This window comes from Neolamprologus multifasciatus, chromosome 17, assembly GCF_963576455.1.
Source record: "Neolamprologus multifasciatus chromosome 17, fNeoMul1.2, whole genome shotgun sequence".
Lineage (NCBI taxonomy): Eukaryota > Metazoa > Chordata > Actinopteri > Cichliformes > Cichlidae > Neolamprologus > Neolamprologus multifasciatus.
This window is the reverse complement of record NC_140455.1, coordinates 20143862-20155063: the sequence shown is the minus strand read 5'-3', so window position 1 is coordinate 20155063 and position 11202 is coordinate 20143862. Positions and strand designations below refer to the sequence as shown.

At 43.0% G+C, this 11202-nt stretch overlaps 1 protein-coding gene across 28 annotated transcripts in view; it reads left to right on the top strand.

Moving 5' to 3' along the window:
- Positions 1-11202, top strand: part of celf2 (cugbp, Elav-like family member 2) — a 241817-nt gene that overhangs the window by 73045 nt on the left and 157570 nt on the right. For 4 of the 28 annotated variants that reach the window (XM_085137090.1, XM_085137099.1, XM_085137110.1 and 1 more), the window contains 2 exons: positions 72-7526; positions 7635-8895. The exons of 23 other annotated variants lie outside the window; for them this stretch is intronic. In XM_085137090.1, the coding sequence (XP_084993216.1) occupies positions 8819-8895 (77 nt within the window). In that variant the 5' untranslated portion in view covers positions 72-7526; positions 7635-8818. Of the gene's footprint in view, positions 1-9; positions 7527-7634; positions 8896-11202 lie in introns of those variants that run through there. One more of the 28 variants, XM_085137091.1, reaches the window with a different exon arrangement.

Here is an 11202-nt window from a genome sequence, read left to right as displayed (position 1 = left end):
GTGTGTGTGTGTGTGTGGTGTGTAGGTGTGCGTGTGTGTGTGTGTGTGTGTGTGTGTGTGCGTGTGTGCAGAGAGAGAGATACAGACAGACCCACACGTCATGTCGAGACCACCGGTGCAGACATTAGTGTGTGAGGGTCAGTGAGCAGGTCAGGAGGTATTTGCTCGACAGTGTTGGACTTGATCACGATGTCCTGTAATGTGGAATTTATGTGTGTAGTCTACGTGTACATGTGACTCTAGAGGTCAGAAGCACGTGATGTGATTTTTCCACTTTGAACAACTTAAAAATTGCACTCATCCTTCTCTGCCAAACTAGAACAGACAGTCACTAAACCCTTTACAGTAAATACTTTGGCTCACATGTCTGTCTTGGATCATTGCCCAATTATTCATTTTGCACTTTAGATCTTGCCGATACTTCTTCTAATCTAGACTTTTCCCTCAGTCTCAAAAGAAATCGAGATCTCACGACATGTATACATCCATTACTAAGGGCTGTCGCCACCCATTTTGGTTACCTAGGTGACATTACAGAAAAACATTTAACATAAGGTCCTGGCTGAGGGTAAAATAATTAGTTATGAATAATTAATGAAATTGTTGCTGTGGTGCCAGATGTGTAAATGTGCATAGCTCAGAGGAAAGACTCCAACAAATAGCCACAAGCAACAAACTTCAGCTCCGGTTAACGTCTTGTCAAACCCAGATTTCACTGGTGTGGTTCTCCAGCAGCTTGAGTATGTAAACTGTGTCTCTTTGCTGTTTGGAGGTAGTATCTGGATTTACAGCTAATATGCTATCAACATCAAAGTGCTGATCATTGTTCCTCTTTGCAGCTCACAATGTTATCAGTATAAGTCGTTTTCGTGTGGTTCTTATTATAATGTTTGCCAGGAACATCAGTAATCTTGTTACATGAATCTTATAAGAGTAATCTAATGAAGTGTGGGGTTGGGAAAAGCTTAAAAAGACTGGTTGAGGAATTTACACTACTGTCTCATCCCAGGGAGCAGCGTTCCTCTCTTCTGTCAGACATTAATAGAATAAGTACAAGCTGATTCTTTTGGTGTTTGTAACTTGGCAAACCTGCAGGTTGGAGGTCAAAAGGTTGACCTCGTCACGTGTTCCATTAAGAACTTTGTTCTTCTATTTTCTACAGCTTATCGGGGTCTGTGTGACGGGTGGAAAAGTCTAAGCAGAGATGTTCAGACCTCCCACTCCTCGACCACCTCCTCCAACTTTTCTGGTGGGACACTGAGGCATTTCCAAGCCTGCTGATAATCTCTCAAGCATGTCCTGGTTTTGTCCCGGGACTTCCTCTCACTTGGATACCTAGGCGGTGTCCAAGAAGAAGCATAGTCAGATGTTCTGACTTTTTACCTTTGCTTTTACTCAATAGTTAGGTTTAGGCACTAATATCTACTTGGGTAGATGTAGGAAATAATGCTTACGTAGTGTTTATAAACCCTTCCTAGTTCTATCAGAGCTTTCATCCTGTTGAAAGAGAGTTTATCCTTTCCACTGTCGCCAAGTGCCTGCTCATAGGGATCGTCTAATTCTTGAGGTGTTCCCTGTATTACCTGAGGTGACTGTTGTTGTGATTTGGCAATGTTAATAAAATTGAAGTAAACTGAATTGAATTGATGCCAGAGGGTCTTTTGCAGATTGGCGTGTTTGAAGAATTGGCCTGTTTCACTATTGCCCCATCATAACACCAACGCCAAAGTCCACCGTGTATAAATCTGACATGCCAGCGGATTTGACAGTCTGACTGTATGGAAATGGTTGGGTAGTATTTTCTCGTGTCAGCAGTTTGTTTGTGTATGAGCAGAGGTTTTTTGGGGGGGTGCTGGATATGACTGGCACTCTGCATCAGTGGTTACAGTACTAGATTAGTACTACTTTATTACCCAAGGACACGAGCTCTGTGGACAGTGCAACTCATATTCAATCCAAATGGAAAGAACAAGAAGACCGAAATGAGACATGCACAAAATTAGCTTCTTTTTAGTCCTCAACATTTATGTCGATATTAAGAAGTGGTATTAAGCCTCAGCTGTATATTGTTTAATCCCTGAACTGCTGACATTTTCCTCTATTCTTTCTTATGCTAATATTTGCTGCACGTGAATCTTCACATACTGTGAAGGTAAAAAAATGTTTGAATCACCATAATAACCTTCTTTTTTCTTTTTCACAAAGTGTCTTCATACTCAAGCCATCTTTCTTTCTTGGCACCGCTCGCGTTTTCACATGATGGTATTTGTGAATAGGCCTCTTTATCCTGGAAATGACAATATATGTGACACACCTGACAAAACATGCATATAAAGAGAGTAAAAAGTGAAGGTTGTGCTAAAATGTTAATCTGAATTCTACTCTTGATTCAGGGTAAATAGATGTTTAATAAAAATTAAAAAATTGAACAATAAAAAAAGCACTGAGCTGAAAAGAAACCTAGCCCGGTGAGTTTGTGTGTTTTGAATCAGATTGTGTTTCCAAAACAGGTCAGCGAGCATTAGGGCACTGCAGCCCACTGCAGGTAGAGATGGGATCCACGTTAACTGGAACACGATGTCCTAACCAGAGTCCAGCAAGGGCCAGAAACAAGCTGACAGAGAGGGTGAAGAGAGGGAGAGGTGCAGTGAGTGATGGAGGAGAGGGGAAGGAGACAGATGAAAGCATGAAAATGGAGGAGAGAAGGAGAAGGCGGCTGGAGAAAATATGGGAATGAGATCTGAAGATTGAACAGTGAGTGGCAGCGAGAGCGATGGAGAGAGTGTTAGAAAGAGATGTCTCTACTTTTATTTGGTTTTCAGTCCGCCGTTCTGAGCTTAACAGAATATGAAAGTAGCAGGAGGACTTGGCTGGACTGGGACGCCTGTAATAGCCTTTCATTTAGGAAGCAGTCTATCTGCAAACGCACACAACGTGTAACAGTGCGGAATAATCACTGATCAAAATGGGTTTTTTTTCCAGCGACGATGAATGGTAGCAGTCAGGGTCTGTCTGGTTTTTGCTCCTCACATGTCCACTTAGACTCAAACGCAGATGCTTGCTTTTCTGAATTATTCATGAACCCCTCATTAAATATTCACGTGTGAAAAGCCGGCACCATCAGCTACCCACAATCCTCTCCTCTTGGGTGAGGTACAGGCAGGAAAGAGAAGACAAGCAGGATGATACTTATACTTATGTACCTAACAGAAAGCAGTTTTATTCTTTTGTTTAATTTGTTTTTTTAGGATCGCCTCTTTTTGGTCCTTCCTCTTTGTTTCTTTCTTCTGTCTTGCCCCACCTTATCTCCTCCTGTTCTCCTTCGTTCTGGGTGATCAATTCGTATTGCTCGGGCAGCTGAGCCCCCCTGAGCCTGGGGTTAGAGAGATGAAGGCAGGGAAAAGATAGAAATAACTAGACAGACGGAAGAGGCGAGAAAGACAAAAGTACAGGAGAGCAAGCAAAGGCAGAGCCAGACCTTGCCACGAGCAGGGCCTCTTGGCGAACACAGGACCCTGGGGTGAAGAAATGGAGTGATAGGAGAGGTGATGGCTGAGGGTGGAAAGAGACGAGAACAACAGTGGCGGCAGGGAGAAAATAAGGTAGAACACAATGTGTGAAATGTCCACTGGCTCTGAAGACTGGTCCTGAGTAAATACAGGCTCAAGGATGCTTCTGAAGTCTTTGTTCATGCTTTCACAGCGGCGTGTACACAGGCCTACGGCGATTTTAATCTTCGCTTGTAAATAAACCATAACTATGGAGAAATGACGGGCTCGGTGGTCACGCCCGTGCATCAGTCATCACCGAGCACCAAGAACACGACGAGGTCTTTGAGGTTCTGCACACCGGGGTTCTCTTACATGCTGTGCTGGTTTAATTATGAAGGTTTGCAGCGGTGTGTACTCAGGGGGGGTTGGAACATAGCCGGCACAAGAAACAAGTGTAAACTTTCATGAAATCTCAGTGAAACTTGGCCACGGATCAAAATTTGAAGGTTTGAGGTGTCATTCCCACTGTTCCCACCACCTGTCAAAGCCCAACTGTATGCTGGAAGACGGCCTTCATTTTAGCTTTAATCAAAACTTTACTTTCATGCTTTCACAGTAGCAGTCTTACACTTTTACGAAGTCTTTGGAGACTACTTCATATAAGCTGTTTATCCATATAGTGGGATGGAAATGTTTCCTAGACCTTGTGTTTATTATTAGTGTTCATATGATTTGAAAATGAATCTAAAACACAATAAACAACATCATTAGTCCTGAAGACAATCCCTCATTGGGTGTCTTCACGATGTTGCTGAAGAACCCTGTCCAACATGTTCGTTCAAAATCCTATATGTATGCGTCGGTAGATTGAGATGTGGTGGGGCAAAGGCCGTAACATGTGGTTAACTTAATTTTCACATTTATCAAACCATTCAGTGACCCAAAGAAAGAGATTGCTCCCTTGACGATAGAAATGCTTCGTCAAAGGATAAAGGCGATCACTCAGAGCAGCTTTGTATTGATTTGCAGTGACCCTTCTCTTTAAAGGACCCAAACTATGCTTTTTTTATAGGTGTACAGAAAACACTAGATCAGGTGCAGTTTTTTCCTTTGATTTTTTTAACGTATTTTTTTTTTTATGTGGGACTGTTAGTTTGATAAGATTAATAAAAGAAGAATTTGGATCCAAGTAGAGCCATAATTCTTGCAGTTCAGCTGAGATGGTACCCTCCTTCTCCTCCTTTTAGAGTATGTCATTTTAGCTGCCTTAGTCCGCCCTATACATCTGCAAGCTGCTTTGAAACCCATCTCCACCCCAGCTCCTTGTTGAATCTCACGTCTGGTTCAATAATGTCTTTTTGTTCTTTTTTTTTTTTTTTTTTTTACCACTAAATATAAATGAATTGAAAATTCAAGTTGCTTTAGACTCCTAAGTGAAATAAAGCCACTGCGTCCCTATTGTAGCTTAATTTGATCCACATGGCCAAAATCTGTAGCAAACCTAACCCAGATACAGATCTATTGGCAGCTCCATGGGCAATATCAGCGTCGCTCTTTCACTGTGATTCTTTTTCACTGGCCTTATGAACATGGCCATTTATCACATGTAATAGGACTATCTCAAGGTCTAGGGGCAAAGCACGGTCCTTCATTATCAATCTATGCAAGGCTCCATTGTCATGTGGAAGCCATGAGGTCAGGATTTATCCTCTGTAGGCCCCACTCTTAACATCAACCTTCAGCCAGTTGTGCATGATCATGCTGATAGAGTCATCCCTGTGTTATTGAACAGAAAATGCACAATCTTCCTCTACGTGAAGCCCATTCTTTTCTATCAAAACAGGCTTTTAACACCAAAGTTACGCACTAGTGATTCTGGAAAGGCAGAATATTGTTTCAAATTCACAGCAAACCACTGTGCAGCTATATAAATATGGCTATATATGCATGTTAAATGCAGAAGCAAACAGCTACATCTCAAATTTGCATGTTAAAGCAATGCCTCATATCCCCTCCCCCTCCTCTCAGATCCCCCCCCTTTTTTTTTCTTTTGCTTACCTATACTCTCTCACATCAGTGCTGAAAGAAAGGCAAGCAGTAATCACAATAAATAACATGTATACAGAATAAAGTATACACCATGTCCAGAAATGAAATGTACAATATGTACAGAGATAAATATATATATGCAAAAATAAAAGGTGCTAGTCAGGCCAGATCAGGTATTTGCATTGATTAGGGCTATTGCTCTCGTTTAAAAGCTGCCCCTGAGTCTATTTGTCTGTGATACAAAGATTTGTTTATTTTTAGAAACAAATTAGGGGACATGCACTACATTTGCATGTTCAGTTCACTCATTTCAAACCTGATGCATTTTTGCTGCAGCGGCCACGCTGTGAGATGTGTGTAGAAGCTTTGGCCAAACACAGACATGCAGTTTCAGCTTTAAGCCGTTTAAAATGTAAGGGTAGTGGCTGCTGTCGTTTTCAGCATGGTTTTCAGTCAGTAATACTGTGTGATGTTGACTGTGACCAAGTCTTTGGGGGTAATACAGTCAATCAACTTATGTTGTGTTCAGATGCCTAAATGACATTTTGGGAGACATTTGAATTGAGAGTTTAGCTGTAATGAGCCATGTTTTGGTGTGTCCGTGTTTCAAGATTTTCTCCTCTGATGTAACAAAGAAATGCAAATAAATTGTAATTTTTTTAGGGGGAACGATGAGGTAGGAGCATGAAATGCAATCAGAAAGTTTAGCGACTCCACCTATAAAAATCACAAACCTTACCTGATTTAAATTTGACCAGTCACTCGGTTTGCAATAAAAGTGATGTGATGAATCCAAAATATGGAGGTCTTTCTTCTTCTTGTGAGCCGCCATCTGAAAACGGTGTTCGTGAGCACCAGATCAGGCCTGAAAATGACAGCCTGCTATGGGAATGCAGCCCATTGTCATGCAGCAGTTCGTTATATAATGTTCAGCACAAACCCTGGTCTGATGAGGATCGAGTGTGGTGAAACATGCAGAGTCGTCCCCACTCCTGGGACACTCCAAGCCCTAAGGCACTGATGTAGGATCAGCGTTTCCCATCCACACTGTGACCCGGGTTCTCGCAAGTAAACATGCAAGCTGACCCCCCGAGCACAGCCGCGGGCCAAGTCCCACCCACACCATACACTTACCCTCCTGTATGTGCGCATACTGAGCTTTTTTTTCCCTCCCATTGACCCAGATACTCATATTCTTCCCCCAGAGAGCCGCCTCTCTCAGTCTAAGAGAGCCTCATTATTTCACTGGAGTGCCTCCCCTCTTTTCTCCATCGGAGGAGGACGAAGGAAGTGGGGCAACCTGGCAGTCGTACCGCGCAGGGGTGCGTTCAGGCCCACACAGGTTCCACGGGGAGGCATGCTGGATCCACACAATTAATGCAGTGTAAAACCGAGTCAGCAAATTTGCAGAAAATTATGAGCAGGTTCATTATTACAAGGCTGTCCCAGAGCGTAACTGCACCTCCAAATATGGTCAACTCATTTGATTCTAAATCAACTAACCGGCCGTTCTTTTATGAAGTTACCACACTGAAGCATGACTGCGCAGCACTCATTATTAGCTTACTGGAAAGTAAGAATCCACTAAATTGATATTTGGTTTGTTGATAGATTATTGTGGCCTCATGATGCGTGTTCCCTTAATTTAGTCAGACTGAAAACAGGCTCACACTGAAATAACCCAGTGATCTATGCTGGTGTGGGAGTGTTTGTGGTTATTACCTGAGAGATGGTGACATATGATCCAGGAAGCCCAATTTGAGTTTTCTTTCTTTTTTTTTTCTTTTTTTTTAATCCCCCCATATCAATAACATAAGGTGGAATTTTACAGCTCTGTAAAATAAATGCACAGACTTCCATTTTCCTGAGGAAGACTGTGGAATTACAGCCTTACTGCTACAAAGGAAGCCAATGCATGCTTCCATATATTTTGATTGGCAAGAACGGCCAGTGATTTGGGATTACGCTACACTAGCCCTCTTTTATGTCTGTGAAGGTTCTCAGTCATCCAGGTCATTGTAGTCAAAGGAGCTTGCAAAGAAAAGAAGTCCAGACGCTTTTCTTTGCAAGCTCCTTTGACTAGCCCTCTTTTAGCGCTCCTGCTTTATCAGCAGAGTGGCCATACTGAAATAAAGGAAGCCCCTGTGTTTAGATGTGCAGAATTGCAAAGATGTAGAGAGCATCACACGTACTCTCATAAAGCTATTAACAAAATAAATATCTATTCATGATTTCTAGTAACCGGTTAGTGCATCCACGTTTGAGCTTAGGCTATCTTTAACCTCTTAACACCCATCAAAATAGAAATAATATTACATTGAATTCTCACCTAAGTGGCATTCCCAAATGAAAATCACAGGAGAGACAGGAGGACAAATACATGTAAGATTTAAAAGGTGAAACCTTCGAGTTTCTGAAACTATGTTTGTTTAGATCTTAACTAAAGCAAGTCACTGGTGAGCTGGTAGATGCTGAGAGGTTAAGTACATTTCTTCTTGAGGAACAAACATTTATTATTAGTATTATTATTATTATTTTGTGTCACTAACAAAAGTAAAAGAATCTTTAAAAGCATGATGCCACAGAAACACTGGCTAGAAACCACGATTAAGTCCAGTGGAAGATATTTAATGGTTAAATGTTCTAATATTCTAATATTTGTGCGCGGTAGGCTTTATCTCAGAGGTTAAACTCTGCGTCTTGGCGCCGACTGCGTTTGGAGACTCTCCGAACATAAACGATTGAAGCCGCCTCCTGTTCGGAACATCGTGTGTAGATGTGAAAGCATCCTCGTCTGTGGTGAACGGCGCGCTCTGGTAGCCGAGGAGACCTAATAGTTAAAGATCAGCTGCAGCGCTATGCGCCACGCCTCCACGGCTCGACACCTGGCTCTCCAACAGTCCGTCAGTTGCGCTGTTGCGGAACGGTTTTTCAGACAGGACCGGCGGAAGAAAAGCGGGAGGTAGAGACAGAGAGAGAGAGAGAAAGAGAGAGAGGGGGAAAAAGCGAATGGGGGGCAGGAAGAGGAGAATGTGACAACTGCTGGATGCGGACAGAGTGTGTGCGGCTGGCTACACTGCCTTTGGGGAGGCCTCGGCTCTTGCACCTGTCCCTCTCCGTCTCCGCGACCAGGCGCAGTTTGGGCGAGAGCGACGCTCCTTTATTTATCAGGCAGGGCGCACAGCCGCGGAGGCGCACACACACTCTCTCACACTCTCTCACACACACACACGGACGGTACTGTACGCGCACACTCATACACAGGGCAGGAAGGCAACATGACTTCATCCTACAATCTGGATTTTCTGCCCGATATGATGGTGGAGAGCCGCCTGCTCGTTCCCGGGGACAGAATGTGAGTTATTCGGCTCTTCTTCTCGTCCGCCAGTGGCGTGTGGGTGCGTGTGTCTGTGTATGCTGTCCTGAAAAGCAGCTGTCCGATGTGGAAATGTTGCTCTGCTACTTGATATGTGACCAGAATCGGGGTCAGAATGAAGGCTGGAGCCCGCGTGACTGTATCTGTGTGTTATTGTGTTAGTTATGGCTTGTTGTTATTAATATCCGTCGATAAATTGTGCGGGGATCGCAGGAGCGCCCGCGGCTGTTATCAGCTATAGACAGGATGGTGATGAATGAACGCCATTATGGGAAATTAATGCCATCGCCGTGAATAAACCCCGTCTTTACTAAGCTGTATTATCCGGCGTGTGTCGTCAAATTGTTGTATCCCGTCAGGTCGACTCTGGGAACATTTAGAGCATCGGCTTTTCCATCTCGCTCCGTGGAGCAGAGGAGGGGAAGTTGCTTTGATTTGCGGCAGCCGCCCATCCTCATTTCTTTCCCCGGCTCTCGCCGGGCTGTAAGCGGCGGGGTCGGGACTGTGCGGCGGGCTTCGGGAGCGCACGATGCCGAGACCCATAAAGACCGACGGAGTGGATCTGTGGTTGTAATAAAATAAAATAAATAAAACCGCAGGGTGGGAAACACAAGTATTCTCAGTCACACGAGACTCGATCAACTCCACCACAGGCGGGTTTTTGTTTTTGTTTTGTTTTTTGCGCTCTCATCCCGTGTTTTTCTCCTCACTTTGGACTCTTGGATGAGGGGGGAAACAATCCGAGCGACTGGAAGAGCAGCAGCACCGCGGCTTTTTCAGCACATTCGGGAATGCACGGATGACTTGTGTCCCGTGGTTCAATTGGATTTGTTGTAATTCAGTTAAACTCCGGAATTTGTCGAGCAGGGACAAAGGGAGGGTTTCATCCCGGCATGATGTGTTTTTTTCCACATGCAGCGCATGTCCCACTTATGTCCCCTCAGCTCACGGCGCCTATTTGTTGAAGGCTCGTGTCCCCCCCCCCCCCCCCCCCCCCCCCCCACCCCCCCCCCCCTCTCCGTTCCGTCCTCAGGAGAGAAAACGTGCATGCAGGCTGTGCTGTGGCTCTTCTTTTCATTTTCTCATGAAGGTCTTTTTTTCAGTGTGCAGTCAGTGTATGTTCGATTGCTGCTGCCCTTAACTTCTAGTGACTCATGGTGTAAAAGCATAGAACAAAAGTAACGAAGAGTGTGTGTGTGTGTGTGTGTGTGTGTGTTGTTGGGGGAGTTATGAAAAAAACCTCATAATGCTTCACTTTGAGGACACTAATCTACAAATGTCATAAAACAGCATTACAATAAATACAATAATACACGTGGAGATTAAGTGTCTTCCATAAAATGCATAATTAATATTGTTGCTATACTAAAGAAACATGTAAATAATAAATGTCATGGATAAGAGACCCTTTATGCATTTGTAGCTTGCAAATTCTGTGTAAGTCACATTGAAAAATTGCCTGTGAAGCAAAGGAAAATGTGTCTGTTCAGTGAAGATTAAATACAGTAATATGAATGTATATTTATACTAATATATATGCATACATAATAGACTAGGGAGAAATATCGGTATTGGCTGATATCAGTCATGTTCACTGACAGCACACAGAAGGATAATATCATTTTATCATTTTTAAGGACCAATTTGATTCTCAAAAAAGGCCAAAGTGGTTACTGCCTGGTTGTTTAAACATCCAAAAATGACCAAATGTTTGCTGTTTTTAAATAAAAGTTACATAAAAGTGGAGCCAACATGGAAGTGGTTTAAAAATCCATTCTTTTTAATAGACAGACAGCAGGAGGCGACTCCTTTTTGTATGGAAGTCTTTGGGAAAACGGCCTTCTTCTCACTCTGTGACCTTAGCAAATGTTTCCTGGTCAGTGTTTGGCGTCGCTCACTAGCTTTGGCTCATGTTGAATTGAACATTCAGTCCATTTTCTAAATTGCAGCCAGAAAATGGGTTATCCAGGATATGCTTATTAGCTAAAGGCTTGTCAGTCAAGATCCACCCTTTGCTCATCACTTCCAGGTTTAGTAAAACCACCTCTGGTTAATTAATAGCCACAAAACTAAATATGTCTCATACATTCCAATCAGCACCAGATATGTTAGATTTTAAATATATTTCTCAATCAGTGCAGTAAATCTCTTTTTTTTTTGCTATATAAACATAGCTATAAAAAAGATGACACCCTAAACTAGCTGCACGTTATTACAACTACATAAAAAGTGTCGTAATATCATAAATGGGACTCGAAAGTCAGTATAAGTTTCCTGAAATAATGA